This window comes from Suncus etruscus, chromosome 5 (assembly GCF_024139225.1).
Source record: "Suncus etruscus isolate mSunEtr1 chromosome 5, mSunEtr1.pri.cur, whole genome shotgun sequence".
Taxonomy (NCBI): domain Eukaryota; kingdom Metazoa; phylum Chordata; class Mammalia; order Eulipotyphla; family Soricidae; genus Suncus; species Suncus etruscus.
Genome location: NC_064852.1, coordinates 2730238 through 2749102, shown reverse-complemented (window position 1 = coordinate 2749102; position 18865 = coordinate 2730238). Strand labels below are relative to the sequence as shown.

The window sequence follows — 18865 nt, the reverse complement described above, 5'->3', positions numbered from 1 at the left end:
CAGTGTAGTTATTTATATAACTGCACTCACCACTCTTTGTGGTGAGCATCACGAAGTGAGCTGGAAGTTCCAGCCCTCCTCTCATTGTCTCAGGATTATTGCAAAAATGACTTTTATTTTTCTTAAAACCCATAGATGAGTGAGACTATTCTGCGTCTCTCTCTCTCTCCCTCTGACTTATTTCACTCAGCATGATAGAGTCCATGTACATCCATGTATAGGAAAATTTCATGACTTCATCTCTCCTGACAGCTGCATAATATTCCATTGTGTATATGTACCACGGTTTCTTTAGCCATTCGTCTGTTGAAGGGCATCTTGTTTCCAGAGCCTGGCTATTGTAAATAAATAGTGCTGCAATGAATATAAATATAACACCCCATTCTCTTAAGCTCTACACTACTGGGATGTGGGCAAGACTCTCACAAGAGTACTCTACAAAGAAGAATAAATATATTACATTATTTTATTGTTAAGGTACTGTAATTAAATAAGTGAACTAGACCTACCTATACATAAGAACACATAAACCTTAAAAACTAATATTTGTGGAATGGGGGCCAGAGCGATAGCACAGTGGTAGGGCATTTGCCTTGCATGCTACTGACCTGGGACTGACCCAAGTTCTATCCCCTGGCACTCCTATGGTCCCCAGAGCCTGCCAGGTGTGATTTCTGAGTGCAGAGCCAGAAGTAACCCCTGGATGTGGCCCAAAAACAAACAAACAAAAAACCTAATATTTTTTGTGAAAAAGCAAATTGTGGTATGATGCATAAAGAACACTTATTTTGTTAGAGCTCAATAATTCTAAACAAAAGGATGTATAATAGTTTAATTATATGACTACATAAATATTCAATAAAAAAGTAAATGTGAATTGAGAGGTATAGGCAAATTTCAAGTTCTACTTCTCTCTGTGGAAAGGAAGAAAAATGAGACTAGGGAAGAAAACAGAAAATTTATTAGGAATTTTCTGTTTCAAATATGTAGGTATTAAAAGGACATCAAAACACTTTTACAATAATATGGAAGTAAACTCTACTCATATGTATAAATATTATACAAAATCCTTAGTGTGGGTACATGAGTTTTTGTTGTATTATTCTTCATATTTTATATTACACATTTCAAAATAAAAATAAAGATAATCAGGAAAATGAAAAGGAAGAAAGTAAGCAAAATGATGTGTTGTACACCATTCCTTTGTATCCCATCATTTAGGATATTCTATTGGCACTGAAGCAGCATAATGAAGAGACAATGAGAAGGAGCTGTGCAGTTTACATTTCTTTCTTAGGAGGCCACAGAGGTTCAAAGGGACAGCAAAATGCTTCCACAGAAATACGTAAGTAAATTCTACACAGAAATTTAGGAAGACAGAAATAATATATCATAAGCTAAATATAGTTCATGCGGGGCCGGAGAGATAGCATGGAGGTAAGGGCATTTTCTTTACATCTAGAAGAACGGTGGTTTGAATCCCGGCATCCCATAAGGTCCCCCGTGCCTGCCAGGGGCGATTTCTGAGCACAGAGCCAGGAGTAACCTGTGAGCACTGCTGGGTGTGACCCAAAAACCAAAAAAAAAAAAAAATACAGTTCATGCTAAAATTATTTTATTTGACACATTTAATTTCTTATCCTTATTAATGAAATATTTTCAGCCAAGGAATTAAGAATAAGATTCTAAAATAAAATAATTTGATCACTACAATACAATTTAGAAAAAAAATAATGAAAGTGTCAACATATAAGTCAAGTTTTGATTATCAAGTATTATCCCAAATTTCATAGAGAAGGCATCTCAAAATTTAACTGTAGGCCTGGGAAGACAGCTCAACAAGTTCAGTGCATGTTTGCATGCAGAACATTTAGGCTTGGTTCCCTCGTACCAGCAAGTTGCCAGAGCATCACCAGGAGTAAATCTTGACCACTACACTAGGCCAGGAAGAGCCCCAACCTACCAGCTGTGGTCTTATAAAAATAGCAAAAAATTATTATCTTAGAACCTTTGAGACACAAATTACTTTATTTTACCACATATTCCCCCATTTTTCTTTAAGACTAAGAAGAAAGGATCAAAGAAAGGCTGGGGACCAGGGGCAACTGGTCTCAGATACATCAGGGAAATAAATAAGGACAAAACTAAATATTCAAGCCAACGTTAACAATTCTAGAATCAAGAGACCTAAACTTTGACCATCTAAACTCAAAGGGGCTGCTCCACTGGCAGGCCAAGGGGCAAAGGGTGGTGGGATGGGATGCACTCTGGGGCCATTGGTGGAGGGAGGTTGGCACTGGTGGTGGCAAGGGCCCTGACTCATTGTAGATCTCAAATTCAACTAGGAAGGATTCTGTTGATCACAATTACTTCAATAAAGTAAAATTAATAAAAATTATCTTAGGTGTGAATGTAGTTCAGCAATGTCCTGTATGTTGAGGTCTAAGTTTGTATTCAGAACCACAGAAACAAAATTAACAAAAATTTAGTATCATAACACTTACATTTGAAATAAAGAATCTGCATGCGAACATCCTCACTTTGAATCATGTAAGTTTGAATGGCCCGGTAGTGTTAGTTCTCTTTTCCAATATATCATAGTAGTTTATCTTCATATACTGATAAATACATTAGTTTAGGTGTTTTATTCTCCCCAAATCTTCTTTTTGACAGCAGAAATCAATTTTTTAAAATACACACCAGAAAAATGTAGGTTTGGGCTCTAAAAATAGAATATCCTTAAATGTTAAAGCTGTCCTACAGGTTTTACTGTATAAAATCTTTCTCTCTGCTCTCCTGCCTTAAAAAATATCCTCTGGACAAGTCACACACAGGGCTGGCTGTGGCACTTGAATTTTTTTTTAGCAGTACTGCTCACCGGGGGCTGTACATCATGTAGTGCTGGCACAGTCTACCACAGTGTTCACTACACTCATTTAGTTGTGGTGCTTGTAAATGTGCTTATTGTCATTTGGACTTTTACCTGTACTGTACTAGTTATGGTTAAGGGAGCTGTGTCACTCACTGGGGTGACTGAAGTATTCACAAATGTGCTCATACCTAACTGTGGTGTGTGAATAGCATTTCAACTGTAGTGTCCATAGATGACTACATAGCTTTGTGGTACAACCACAAATCACTGTGATGCCAGGAATTACAGGCACCACAGCTGCTCGGATAATGTTTAGCACATGTGAGACGCTGGGGGTTTAAACTCAATTATTTTCTTTTATTAGTCAGATTGTTTATTATCTGAATTTATTAAAATATAATACCAATGTTTATTGTGTTCATGTAAAAAAAATACCCTCTGGAAATATATCAAATGGAGTGAGGGTAGGGGGAACTCCTCACATTCACTTTGCTTGGCTCAGGGGATCAGTGTCTTCTCCCAAAGTGTGGATTGAGTGTGACAATGTGTGACAGCTCTGTGTTTGTCTCAGAGTGCTAGTAGGGGTAGGGATTGTAGGGGTCTAGCAGGGTGAGTAGGGGATAGTAGTTCAGCAGAACTAAGGGGGTCTTGTGGTATGAGGTTTGAACCCAATGTCTTGCACATACAATCATGCACTTCAGCACTTTGAGATATCGCTCAAGTTTGGAGGTCATAGCTTGGTTTTGTTTTTTCATTCTGGAGATTCTCAAGTAGGGCTCAGGTCGTTTGAGGTACACTCCTTGCATTTCCTTGAGAGGATCATGTGATGGGAAGTAAACAGGGTCAGCTGCATACAAGGCAAGCACACTTTAATCCCTGTTCTATCTCTCCAAGTCCAGAAAATCTTTTGTTTTTAAAGTTCTGGTTAAGTTCTAAATCTCAGTGTAAGAATACCTTTTAAATGTGAATAGTTCTATAATAAAATATGAATCTGGGGCAAGATGTCTTCCAATAATGTGCCATTTGCCGGTGATGAGAAGTTCACATTATTACTTTATTTAAAATGGCAAATAACCCATGGTTGGGACCAAAGAGGTAGTCAGAAGGCAAGTAGTACCCAGGACTGATCTCCAGTACCAGATGGTTCCCTGAGCACTTCTAGGTGTGGGCCCAAAATCAAAAGATGGGGTGGGGGGAGCGAGAGAGAAACTTAAAATAGTAAATACCAACACTACTAATAGTGTAACTCCTATAGTATTACTGTGTCTCTATGAGTATTATCTAGAGGCTTTTTGGCTAATTTGGCAGAAAATACACTAAAATCAGAATATTATTGAAGGGATGTTCACAATTCTAGATAAGACCCCCCAGGCTTCATTTTGAGCATTCTTAAGAAATTATAATTGAAGTATCTAAAATTTTTTCAGAGGATTTACTTTCTTATTTCTTCTTTGATTTCTATTTGATTTCTTCAAATCTTGCAATGAGGAGTCAAGTGGAATATAAAAACAACAACAACAAAAAAGATGGGGCATTAGGGAACCCTAACCTGATCCCCAGCATCTCAAGACCCCCCCAAATCACTATCTAGTATAGCCCTGAAGATCCACCAAGAACCACTGAGTGTGACTCTGGTGACTACTAGCACTATAAGGCCCAAGCAAGACCACATCCTTAGGCCTACTATCGAACAGGCCAATCTGGCTGAATAATTAATTTCATTGGGAAAGGCTTCCGGACTATATAGGCACTGCCTAGGGAAACTATACCCCACCCTAATAAAGAAAAGAAACCAGTAAAGAATATATATTCAGTCAAAAGTTAAGAAGCTGAAATAATAGCATAGTGGGTAAGGCACTTGCATTGTATGCAGCCAACTTGGTTTGGCATCACATATGGTCTCCCATGCTAGCTGGGAATGATTCCTGAGTGCAGCACCAGGAGTAATCCCTGAGCATCACCAGCTGTGCCCCCCCATATCAAAAGTAAAAATAAAACCACTGATTATAAAAAAAAAAAAGTGTTACTTCGTAAGAACTCATCACTACATGGCTTTAAAAATAGCATGCACCTGGAACACAGCTATAGAGAAAGAAAATTAATATACTGAAATCATTTCAGACTTGGAATACTGACGTTTGAGGAGAAACAGTCTTTTCAGTGACTCCCCCTTCCCAAGGGTAACTTGTTCCCCCCATTCATCTATCATTTTTGATTATATTACCTTGATTATTTTCTAATGATAAAATTAATATACTGAAATTTTAACATGTATATTGTACGTATTAAATTGTAAGCCCATTTCAAGAACTTAACGATTTTAAAACATTTCATATAAAACTTAAAGGTTGGCCTTTATAATAAAGAATATATAACCTTTAAAATTCATATAAGGAAATATTAATAATATGAATTTGCTTTTCCAACAGTCAACTAACTACTCTCCAGGAAGCAGGAGAGCATAAGAAAAGTGATATTAGATTTAAGAACAGATATGAGTTCTATTCTTAATTAAACATCTGACTATATTGCCTTTACCAAATAGTTTACTTGAGTTTCCCTTTTCTAACCTCTAAAATAAGATAAAAATTCCACATCTATTGATTTACTATTTCAAAGGGTTAAGGATTATTCCATAAGAAATAATGTCTCTTTGTGCTTCCATTTCTTCATTTACAGATTAAGAAAGCTGAACTAATTGAGATCTAATTTCTCTTTAAAATCTAAAATGCAGGTCAGAAAGATAGCACAACGGTAAGGTGTTTGTCTTGTATGCGGCAAACCTGGCATCCCATGTGGTCCCCCAGCCTGCCAGGGGCGGCCCTAAAACCAATCAATCAATCAATCAAGTTTAAAAAAATAAAATAAAATCTAAAATGCAAAAGGAATTTGAGTGATAACACAGCAGTAGGATGTTTGCCTTACATGGGGCCGACCTGTTTTCCATCCCAGCATCCCATATGATCCTACAAGCCTGCTAGGAGTGACTCCTGCATGCAAAGCCAGGAGTTAACCCCTACACACAGCCAAGCATGGCCAAAACAAACGAAACAGAACAAACAAAATTGTTAATCTAAAGTGTCGAGACCTTTTATGGTAAATAAAAAATAAAAATGAGCTGAAGTCTAACTTTGCCCATTTTGCTCTGCCTGAAGTCTCCTTTACAGTAACAATACTTCCTTAAAATTCAGTCTCTGCTGAAAGACGGACAAATGAATTCATTACCCTTTCTCCATAGAGAGAAAAAAAAAGTCATGAGTGTTTTCTGAAGATGATCTCATACTCCTTGGTTAAGAATTAAAAAAAATCTGGTAGGGGTAACCAAGAAAATAACTAGTCAAAGAAAAGAAAGAAGAGCTGCTTTCCAACCCAATCTAGTGACAACGGTTTGAACACATATATAATCACCACCTGAAAAATCCCTTTTCGTATTTATTTTACTGTTTCATGGTTTAGTTATAAACCTGTTAGAAGTACAGCATAGCATTTTGTTATAGAAAAAAAAAGCCTAATCCTCTCTATGGGACAGAAGCAAACTTTACCCTGTCAAAGAGAAAGAAAGATGAGTCCAAGAAAACAAAAGAGAGAAAAACAGGAGGCAAAGTCAGCAAGAAAGATAGACTACGAAAATGGTCACATCAAGGAGGCCATGGCAAGAAGCCTGAATTTTATTCCAAGAGCAATGGAAGCCATGGAGAATATAAGCACAAGAATGACATGATGTGATTTTTACTTCACTCTTTTTCTTCCAATTTTATACTTTAGAAGGATCATTATGATTTTTTTCTTTATAATTTTTTTTCTTAAGGGCCATACTCATTGGCTCTCAGAGGTTACTTCTGGCCCTATGCTCAGAAATCGTTCCTGGAAGGTGCGTGGGACCGTCTGGGATGGCAGGGATTGAACCCAGGTCAGCTGCATACAAGGTAGATGCCCTACCCGTGTGTTATCGATCCAGCCCCAATTATGAGATTATTCTTTTTTTTTTTTCATTTTGGGCCACACCCAGTGATGCTCAGGGGTTACTCCTGGCTATGCACTCAGAAATCGCTCCTGGCTTGGGGGACCGTAGGTGATGCCGAGGGATCAAACCGTGGTCCGTCCTAGGTCAGCACGTGCAAGGTAAACGCCCCACTGCTTGTGCCACTGCTCGGGCGCCATGAGATTATTCTTATGTGGAGATGGGATTCCAGTAGGGACAAGGGGTGGTGGGATGAGATGATGGGAAGCAGGAGATCAAATAACAGAGTCCTAGTAGTTCAGAGAGAAGGCAAAGTAGCTTAGGCAAAATGACAGCAGAAGTTCGTGGAGAGACTCAGAGTCGGTGCATATTTTAGTGTCAGGAGCATAGAACTAGCTGAGCGGTTGGATCTTTGCAGTATCCAAATACTCACAGTGCTTTAAAAGAATTAAACACAAAGATTTTGGGACTGAGCCCCCAGGTGAATGGTGCCAGCCACTCAACTGAAGAAGACTGGGGGTAAAAATAAATGGGCTGGGTTTACAGGGTCAAAGAAAGGGTTCTGGTGGATGCGAGAGAGGTGGGATGCCAACAGAATGATTCAAACCGTGAGGCCGAGTGTTACTGTCAGTTTGATGATCAAAGAAAAGATATAAATATGGCCATATGCACTATGTCTCTGGCATTTAAAAGAAATCCAGGGAACTAAATGAGACCACTTAGGGAAAGCAAAAAAGGAGACAAACATGCCACAAAGACTGCGCTCTGAAGCACTTCAGAGAGTTTAGTTAAACAAGTGGTCTCAGGACCATTGAGTAGAGAAAAAAAATGGTCAGACCTAAATACCCAAACCAATGTCAACAACAATAGAATCAAGAGACCCAAACTACAACAAGCTAGATACAAAAGGGACCTGTCCAGGGGGCTAAGAATGGAGGTAAGGAAGGCATGGGAACTATGGCAGAGGGAGGTCAACACTGGTGGTGGGAATGGCCCTCATTCACTGTCACTATGTGCTTGAAATACAACCGTAAAAGTCTTGGAATTCACATTGGTCTCAATTAAAAAAAAAAAGAGGCTGGAGCTGTGGTGCAAGCATTAGGGAGTTTGCCTTGCATGTGTAACTAGGATGAACCACAGTTCGATCCCCCGGCATCCCGTTTGGTCCCCCCAAGCCAGGAGCAATTTCTGAGCGCATAGCCAGGAGTAGCCCCTGAATGTCACTGGGTATGGCCCAAAAAGAAAAAAAAGAGTTTATTTAAGCGGAGGAAGATCCTGTGGAGCTGACTTATAGATCAACTGGGCTGGGAGTTCAATGCAGGGGTCTGAGGTTGGTGCTGCTCAGGTCCTGCAGTGTAGAGGACTACCCAGGCCACTGAGCAGTGCTTACAGGTCTCCAGGGCCAAAAGTGCCTCAGGGGTGCACCTGGCGATGCTCGGGTGACCATGTGATGCCAAGATCCAACAAGGGTTGGCCACGTGCAAGAGTACCCCTGTGCTTTTTCTCTGGTCCCTAGCATCAGGATTAAAAGAAAGTGTGCTGGGGCCAGAGCAATAGTATGTTTTCCTTGCACGCAGCAATGTCTGACCCAGGTAGGGCATTTTTCTTGCACACAACCGACCCAGGTTTGATTCCTGGTATCCCTTATAGTCCTCCAAGTACCTCCAGATGTATTCCTGTGTGTAGAGTCAGGGGTGGCCCAAACACCTCCCCACAAATAAAGTATACTAAGGCTGGAGAGCTGGTCTAGGGTTTAAGAAAAATACCTATGTGCAAGAGATCTCGGCTTGATCCCAGGCACCACATGGCACCCATCCCCAACATAGCCAGCTAAGTTTTGGAGGTCCCCTCCAAGTACCACCAGTTTGACAGTATGGTTCTGAAAGCCCCTGAGCACTGCCGACGTGGCTCACAGCATCCTTGGTTCTAGCACTGAACCAAAAGGCCAAGTTGGTTGAGAGCGCCAAAGGGCCCCTGAGTGCCCTGAGCACCAAGTGGGAGTCCCCTAAAAGAAACACAGCACAGTAGATGGACATAAAGTTCTCATTAAAATAATAACACTTCCCTTTAGCTCCCTGTTAAATGCATGTTTAATAAAATCTAGGGAGAAAGCAAAGCACAAAAAAATGTGGTAGAGGAATGACCTAAGAGTCAGAGGACAGAATTATGTAATTAAGATTTTGGAATGATTTTTCTTGAAATCTCTTTCTGGGTTCTGATTTTTCGAATAGTCTAAATACATCATATACTTGATTTTATACCCCATTTATTTCATCCTCTCATGGTGTCAATTTATTCATACGAACAATTTAATGACAACATAATAATAGTTGTCATTTATTGACTGCTTATAATGAGCCAGGAGCTAAATGAAGTGTTATCAAATCCACTGCATTCAGGGACCAGAGAGACAGGACAGAAGGCAGGATGCTTGCCTTGTTCACGGCAAACCCAGAACCACAGAAGGTTTCTTGAATGCCACTAGGAACAACCCCTGAGTACCACTGGGTATGGTACAACAACAAAAACAACACCCCCAAAATATATAACATATATTGCACCGAATCTTAACAACAATCTATTAGGCACATATTTTATTATTTGACATTTTTAGGTGAAAAGACAGGGAAAGAAACTTGCCAGAGATAGAGAACAAGAGAGGGAAAACATCTGCCATAGAGGCAACGGGGTCAGTGGGGGTGGTGGAAAATGTTCACGGGAGAACAAATTAGTGTTGGACCATGGTCTAAATGAAAATCAACCATGGACAATTTTTTTAACTGTGTATCTCACGGTAATTCAATTAAAATGTATTAAAATGAAAACATTTTAAAATTAATTAAAATAAAAAGCAACTTGCCCAAGGTAATGTCAACTTATTCTATGTGCTTTAAACCACATATTACTTACAGAGCATAACTTTCTTCATTCTTGTTGGTAGGAAAATTTATGGTTTTAACAAACATCTGAATTTTTAAATGAGTTTAGAATTCTTAGACTATTTTCAAGAAATGCTTTACTTGATCAAGATATTATTTTTAGGACTTCTGATACACATCATTCGAAATTATTTTCAAAATGTTTTCCCCATATATTTGTTGCAACAACATGCCTTTGTAAAAAAAAAAATCTACTTTAGTCTAAAATACTAGATACAGAAAGACCAGTGAGAGGAAAGGACTGAAAACACCGCCAGTGACCACCAGAGGGTGACCGTGTCATAGTTCTGCTGAAAAAGCTCTCAAAACAAAAGAAAGTGCTTTTTTATTGTCTTTTGAAAGCAAATATTTGCACCCCTTCATGTTGTATTCCATTCTTATTATATTTTATTCTATTTTACAAACAAAGGAACCTTTTATTTCTTCTTACTAGTTCCTTTCAGAAATTGCAACTGTGGAAAGACTTCATCCCTGGCACTGCACATCATGAAGAGTGAGCACAGAACTGGAGTAAGCCTGAACACTGCAGAGTGTGGCCCAAATTAAACAAACAAACAAAAAGAACAACCTCACTGCTACAAAGAAAATGAGAAGTGAGAACCTACAATGTACTGTACTTTCTGGTACTATAAAAGGCCTAAGGAGTAATTTAAGCCTTCAGTATGATGATGCATTCCTGTCATTACAGAAGACTGAAATTAATCTTTCCCCTCTATGGTTTTCCATTCAGTTGTTCACTTACTCAAACACTTAGTGAGAAATTACTTCGTGCTAGGCTCTATGCAAAATATTGTATGTGATGGTAAATGAAACCAATGTTGCTCTTGCCCTCTAGAATTTACAAGATAGAGAGCATGCCATGGATGTATGACTCATAATTACAAATAAGTATATAATTACAAAACGTAATGGATGCCATGAAAAAAACCCGAAGGGTATATGAGAGGGTATCATTGAAAATCATCACTTAGCCTGGAGCATCTGGAACTACTTTCTCATGAAGCAACTTTTAATTGAAGGCCTGAAGGAAGAACTTGATTCAATAAGGCAAGGAGGGCCAGGGTGGGGGCAGAAGTGTATTAGAAAAAGTCATTTTAGGAGAGGAGGGTCACAGACAAGAACCCTGGCACAGGGAACATAGTTTGTCAGAAGTATAGAAGCCAGGATGAATGGGTCAGAGAGATGGAAAAAACAGCACAAAGCAAAACTGAATAGAACAAAACCAAACCACACTTCCTTCTAAATCAATTCATCTAGCAACACAATTGAGAATTAGAATGAGGAATATGTGCTCGCTTCGGCAGCACCTATACTAAAATTGGAACAATACGGAGAAGATTAGCATGGCCCCTGCGCAAGGAGAATTAGAATGAAGAATAAAGAATACACACAAAAAGTTAAGCAAGATTTTGGTTTTGTTTGTTTGTTTGTTTGTTTTTGCAACAGCCAGCAGTGCTCAGGAGTTACTCCTGGCTCTGCGCTCAGGAATTACTGCTTGAAGGCTTAAGGGTGCCCTGGATCAAACCCAGGCACATGCGAGGCAAGTGTCCTACCCGCTGCACTTGGCCCAGCAAGATAGTTTTTGCTGAATAAAATGTACTGAGAACGATGTGAGTGGGGGAGAAGAAAAGAAGTGTGTGTTCAAAAGAGTCTGAAAGAACACGCAAACAAGCAGAGACACAAAGACATGTGTTCAAGGGAGAACACGGGCTTGAAGGAGCAAGCCACGAATAAAATTTTAAGATCGCCCCTGATATGTTTAATTTTGAATATTCTAGGATCCTGTTCTCAAAAATATATGAACATGGGGCAGACTAATATGTCTCAATATTTTTTAGGGAAAAGTGATTTCCAACAAAATATCTATGATCCTAACATTTTGGAAAACTGAAGATCAGAAAAGTTGTCTTCAGATTTCAATCTTTTGCCTAGAATAATATTTTGCTTTTGTTTTTGTGAGACTTGCTGAATCAATGAGTTGGTCCCCTTCATTACTCCGAAAAAGTCTAAATTATCAATTCAGGTATTACCTTTGTCCCAATGTCTCTTTCTCTCTTTGGGTCACATTTGCTAGACCTTTTGGCAGTGCCTCCCATTATTTTCTTTTATAATTTTTATTGAGAGCATTGTGAATCACAAGTCCTTCATCATTGTATTTCAGGCCTAGAGTGATAGTGGATTAGGGCCATTCCCCCACCAGTGTTGGCTTCCATTGCACTTTTCTCTCAACATTGGTTTGAATATTTTATTTACTGAGTTTTGGAGTCAGACGTGGCTCTGCTTGGAGTCTACTCCTGGGTCACTGCTTGGGATTCACGCCCAGGACTTAGCGAATCGCGTACTGCCAAGAATCCAACCTGTATAACTTAAATGAAAAATATCTACTCTGGTCCTATGAGCAATCTTCCTGGTCCCAAGCTGCATATTTTCCATGGAGCTGTACTCAAATCTACTAAAACTGTCTTTACTATGTATAATGTCTTTAAATCCACGCATGAGTTACTAATTTCATATGTCATACCTTTTACTTCTAGATTGTCCTTTTGATATTTATAGATTCCAATTCTCTTAAAATGTTGCTATTATTGACTTATTTTTAATCTTGGTTTCCCCTATTTTCTTAAATTAATAATTTAGCCATATTAAAAGCCTTGTCTGCTACTTTTTTAACATCTGGATCTCCTATAGGTCTACTCGCATTGTTTTTTTTTTTCTCTGTGTTATTGGTCATATTTCCCCTTCCACATCACCTACTACTTTTTATTATATATAAGAGACAGTAAATTAAACAACCACATATGACTAGTCTTTCCTTCTTGGAAAACATATTCAGAAGGTTACCTTAACCAATTATAAACTGGGAAGGGTTGACAGTAGACTGTAATTTTAATGTGTGTCAGTTCACATTTGGTTCGTCACTATTTTTCTTGGTGCTCCAACACTTTTTGTTTTTTTTTTGTTTGTTTTGGGGCCATATCTGGCAGTATTCAAGGACTACTCCTGGCTCTGCACTCGGAAATCACTCCTGGCAGGCTTGGGGGACCATATAGGATGCCAGAGATGAAATCTGAATCTGCCTTGTGCAAAGCAAATGCCCTACCCATTGCGCTGTCCCTCCGGTCCCTTTTTTTTTTTTTTCTTAAGAGCTAGCAGGTATGCATCTCTCCAACCGTATAAAACTGGAACAGCTTCAGCACTGTCTTTTGTTGGTTTGAGCCCCAGGTTCCATTCTAGGAAGCAACACATTCTGGTCAAGTCTTGAGAAAAAGATGGGTTGTATGTTGTAGTAGGGTCTCTCTTTCTGAAGATATCTTTTGTCCTAAGTACTACTAATGTTTTTATACCTTTTGGGTTAGGTTTCAATTTTCTGCAGTTAGCTAGTGTCCAATGGAATACTGGACTGTGTTTGGAGCTACTCTGGTTACTAATCCATCAAGTAAAACTTTACACAATTGCTAGAAGCTCTTGATTTGTCCCTTTCCACAAGAAGAATTTGCAAGGGCCAGGTGTGATTTTTAGTCTGTGTCCAAATTCAGCAAAGTTGGGCCAGAAAGATACTCTGACTGACTTTAGATGATTTGCATTCAGGAAGCTCAGGTTTAATCCCTGGGACTGGCAGCTTCTCCAGAGCACCACTGAAAATGACCTCAAGCACAGAACCAGAGAGCAGTCCATAAACACTATTATTTTAGGATCTCCTGAGCCTACCAGGAGTGATTTTTGAGTGCAGAACCGGGAGTAATCCCTGAGCGCCACCAGGTCTGCCATACAAACACTATTGAGTGTGATCCAGAAACTAAAATCTAAACAAAACCAAGCCCCCTGCAATATGATATTCCCAGGAAAGAAGATGATTGTTGATAATTACTTAGGAAGAGATCAATGTTTCTGAAATTTTATTTTGGGGGAGGATGAGCTACCAAGTGGTACTCAGAAGTTTGGGAAACCCCACTTGTGAATCTCAGCTACCTGAGCTGTCAGGTCCAAGAATGCTATGCTGCTCAGGCTTGACTATTTTTGGGATACCCAGGTTCCCCTGGAGATGTTGGGGGCCTCTAGTGATATATCCAGCAATGCTCATGGGACCATGTGGTGCTAGGATTCACATTGCTGTAACCAACCACTAAACGATTGCTTAGCCCCATGAAATTTTGGATCAATATAGTCTTCCTTGCTTCCATATCAATCAATCAATCATTAAGGTTTTTGAAATTCATGTCTATTTTCCCAAATTTTTATAAGTAGGTGTTTGACCTGCATATATATATATGTTTACTGCAGATCAGCTTCAGAAGAGAAAGACCCCTGTAGACTATTTGAGAAGGAGCCATCTACACACAAAAGACTCCACAATGGAACAAATTGAAAGGTAAGGAAAGCATTTACCTGTGAGGACATCACAACTAGCCGATCGATTATTGCATTGACAGGGCAGGCAACCATTCTCATGGAAACCATAATATCCATCTTGGCATTGATCACAAGAAGAGCCAGTGACACCCATTTTGCACTGGCATTTCCCAGAACTGCAGGTAAAAGCAAAGACAATGAACAAAAGTAAGTCAGATGGTGCCTAATATCCAGTCACAGACTGTAAACAGAACAAATAGTTTCGATTAGATTCTAGTCACTGTATGTATTGATTTTGACGTTGACTTTGAAGTGAAATAGCTTTTGCATAAATTCAATTAACATGACTCTGTGACAACTTAATAATACTAATCATTTGTGACAATTTAATCCCTTATACTTAAGAGGTTTAGAATAAATTATGAACGGTCCACAAAGAGTAAAGTCCCCAGTTCTTAAAAATCTATTCACTAAGCTCTGAAACATAGAACCAGTACTACTATCACATCTCAATCATATATCTTTCTGTTGTCCATTAGCACAAGCATTACCCAATCAGAAGAAATCCTCATCTAAGCTACTTTCAGGATAAAAGATATGAAGACCAACATCTTAACACTGTTTTGAAATATATCCATTTAAGCAGTGAAAACATGCTGTAATTGGGAGGGGGTATTAAGAGGTGGCTACCGCTGGAAGTATGTGAATTTACTCCTGACATAGTGCTCAGGAATCATTCCTGTGGTGCTCAGGGGACCATATGCAACACCAAAGAGCAAACTGGGATTGGCTGCATGCAAGGCAAGTACCTTAACCCCTATACTATCTCTCTAGTTCAATTTTTTTCCCACTGTAGGTCCAAATAATATTTAGGAATTAACTATTAAGTTAATATCACTATAATGGGGACAACCATTGCTTTCTGTATTAAATACATATAAAATTCTAGGTGTAACCCCAAAATAATACTATAAAAAGTTAAAAAATATTATTTCATTTTTTATGTTTTCTTAGTAAACTATTTTCTTTTTAAAGTTAGCATTTATGCTTGCTAGATAGCAAAACCATTAGAGACATCACTTTTCAAAAATTATCATGTTATATAAACACCGGTTATAAGATTGTTTATATTACAGTTGGGTTTTTTTCCAACCATTGCATTGCTCATAATTGAGTTTCAGTCATACTATGTTCAACTGTTGCAAGTCAGCCCTGGATGGGGTTGACTGATGGAGGGATGGAGGATGAGGTCTTTCCCCTCCAGCTCGGGGTCAGGCTTGTGAAAATTCAGCTTTATTCGGAGGACAAGACTGAAACCCAAAGCCTCAGCATCAGTTCCAGCCAAAAGCCCTTTGCCTTCCACAGATCCTTGTTTTTATGCCCCAGAATCAGGTACCACCCAATGGTGGGATCAGGTACCACCTTAGGGTGGGAGCAGAATTCCAGGTCACACCCTAGGGTGGGGCACAATCACCTATCAGGGTAGGGTCCTCAGTTTCCTTCCCACCCTTCCCCTGCCTTCCTCTGGGACAGATATCAGATATTTACTCTCTCTCTCTCTCTCTCTCTCTCTCTCTCTCTCTCTCTCTCTCTCTCTCTCTCTCTCTCTCTCTCTCTCTCTCTCTCTCTCTCCTCCCCCCTCTCACACACATATACACACACACTTTTTCAGCTTAAACAAAAATTTTTAATTATTTATAATTGTTTTTCTTATCTTTTTTTTTTTCTTTTTTTGGTTTTTTGGCCACACCCAGCGGCGTTCAGGGGTTACTCCTGGCTGTCTGCTCAGAAATAGCTCCTGGCAGGCACGGGGGACCATATGGGACACCGGGATTTGAACCAACCACCTTTGGTCCTGGATCGGCTGCTTGCAAGGCAAACGCCGCTGTGCTATCTCTCCGGGCCCTAATTTTTTTTTTTATGATTGTTTTTCAACCTATAAAATTTCAAAAGCAGTTTCATAATAAAATACTTTTAAGTTTTACCACTCCCACCAAAGTTTCCACATTGTCGCTCTACCTAATCCCCCCAAGCCCATCAAGACTTGATCAGAACCCCTCTACCCACACATTCCTTCCACCTATATCTCCTTTCCCTTTGGTTACCACCAGATTTTTCAATTTCTTTCATTGTGTTTTGCCAGTCCATTTGGTTTGGTCACTTACATTCCACTATATATATAGGTAAAACCATTACTGCTATTTGTTTTTTCCTTCCTGACTTATTTCATTTATTATCATGTTCACCTCTAGTTATCACAAAAACACTTTTCATCTTTTTTGGGGCGGGCCACACCCAGTAGAATTTAGGGGTTAGTCCTGACTCTGCAGTCAGAAATTAATCCTGGCAGGCTCAGGGAATCATATAGGATGCTGGGGACCAAATCTAGCATCAAGGCATATGTCCTACCCACTCTGCTATCATTCTGGCGCTCATCTTATTTTTATTTTTTATTTTTTTTGATTTTGGCCCACACCTGGTGACGCTCAGGGGTTACTCCTGGCTATGCACTCAGAAATCGCTCTTGGCTTGGGGGACCATATGGTGCATTGGGGGATCAAACTGAAGTCTGTCCTGGATCAGCTGTGACAAGGCAAATGCCCTATCGCTGCACCATCACTCCGGTCCCTTATTTTTATTCTTTAACAACTGAGTGAACTGTGCTGGCCATTTCGTATTGGAGGAAAGACCGTCAGGTAGAACTGCTTTTCAATATAATCCTCAAGAATTTTGACTACTAATAATCAGCCCTTATGGGGTTAATTTTAGCTCACTAACCCTAGTAAAATTTGTTAATACTTACACTGCTCTATCACATATCAGTTCAAGTAATCCCATACTATTTCCCAAGGTTTTTGGGAATATAAATAGATGTTCTAAATTTAAGAGTTATAGGAACTTAAGAGTTGAACTTTACAGAATGGAAGCAGAGCATTTTCTTTTTTTTTTTTTTTTTTTTTTGGTTTTTGGGCCACACCCGTTTGACGCTCAGGGGTTACTCCTGGCTATGTGCTCAGAAATCGCCCCTGGCTTGGGGGAACCATATGGGACGCCGGGGGATCGAACCGCTGTCCGTTCCTTGGCTAGCGCTTGTAAGGCAGGCACCTTACCTCCAGCGCCACCGCCCGGCCCCAGAAGCAGAGCATTTTCAACCAGGCATCTTCTATTTGTAATTACTCAAACTTAAGGGATTTTTTTTGGGGAAGATCCTCCAAAATAGTGTTCAAGGGACCTATGAGTCATTCCCAGTGTCGCCCATGATTACAAGCTTAAAAGGCTAATGCTTGGGCCAGTAATGTAATGTCACACTCATGACCCAGTGATACATGCAGAGCCAAATAGTGTTAAGGATGAACCAAGACCCTCCCCACGAAAGATAAGCCCTTTGAGTTATTTCCCTTGCTTGAAGAACTATTATCATTGTATTTGGTAGATGTCTCAAATTTTCTGGGCCAAATAATGAGGTGTTTGCCTTCTCTCCATTAAAAAAAGTTTTTGCGGATCGGAGAGATAGCACAGCAGTAAGGGCATTTGCCTTGTAAGCAGCTGATCCAGGACAAAGGGTGGTTCAAATCTTGGCATCCCATCCGGTCCCCCATGCCTGCCAGGAGCAATTTTTGCGTGAGGAGCCAGAAGTAACCCCCGAGCACCACTGGGTGTGGCCCAAACACCAAAAAAAAAAAATTTTTTTTTGAGCAGTTAAAATAAAACTTCTCTTTCCCACATTTCATGGATCTCTGAAATACCTCAGGGTACACCAAAAAAGAAAGAGAAAAGTAGAACAGTGCTACATGAAATATTTTTTAGAACTTAACACAAAATTCAGAAGAGGAAGAAAAGCCAAATTTATGGAAATAATGTATAGCTGATATATCTCATAGTCTTGCATCCTGGGAGGACATGTATCAAACTTGGTATTTCTATCTAGCACTTTTTGACCAAAGGGGAGGAAAAAAACCTTTTCAAGAAAGTATAAAATGGAAGCATCTTAAACAAAAATGATGATGGGGGCTGGTGAGGTGGCGCTAGAGTTAAGGTGTCTGCCTTGCAAGTGCTAACTAAGGAAAGGACCACAGTTCAATTCCCCCAGCATCCCATATGGTCCCCCCAAGCCAGGGGCAATTTCTGAGCGCGTAGCCAGGAGTAACCTCTGAGCATCAAAACAGGTGTGGCCCGAAAAACAAAAAACAAAAAAAATGATGATGAAGAAGATGATGATGATATGAAAAATAAGTCACTGAGCTTTGAAAGGTGTCTCAGAGATAACACTTATGCCTTGTCTGTGTGAGACCCTGATTCATCCCAGCATGGCGGGGAGGGAGAGAGGAAGAGTCATTGTTCAGTGAGTGCTTATCCCAGTAAACTTATATCCTCTCTAATATTAAAATAACACTATTAGGTGGAGGTCCTAATACTCTTTATATTGAGGGGGTACCAAGAAGTTACAGTTGTCCATATCTACTAAGTCAGACTCTTCCTGTTATATTATGCTACCTACTCCTCCCCCAAAGTTTGACTCTAAATTCCCACCCCATTTTTAAAAATGAAAATCCCATTTTAGATCATTGCAAACCATGATTTACAATATTGGGATTCATAAGAGTTCCATGATACTATGTCCACACCCACCACCAGAATATCTATTTGCTGTTACCAATATCCAAAGACACCCACGTCCTATCACTATTGCTCCAAATAAACTCAGTTCTGTAGATCAACTCCAAATTTGTCCTTTTTTAAAGC

At 39.6% G+C, this 18865-nt stretch overlaps 1 protein-coding gene and 1 non-coding gene across 2 annotated transcripts in view; one reads left to right on the top strand and one right to left on the bottom strand.

Annotated features, from left to right (window-relative positions):
• MEGF9 (multiple EGF like domains 9) overlaps positions 1 to 18865 on the bottom strand; it is a 118559-nt gene that overhangs the window by 11905 nt on the left and 87789 nt on the right. Inside the window, exon 4 of the mRNA XM_049773792.1 lies at positions 14159 to 14298. Within this exon, the coding sequence (XP_049629749.1) occupies positions 14159 to 14298 (140 nt within the window). The remainder of the gene's footprint in view (positions 1 to 14158; positions 14299 to 18865) is intronic.
• Positions 11061 to 11167, top strand: LOC126009812 (U6 spliceosomal RNA). Its single transcript, XR_007496010.1, has one exon. It is a non-coding gene; the product is annotated as a U6 spliceosomal RNA (small nuclear RNA).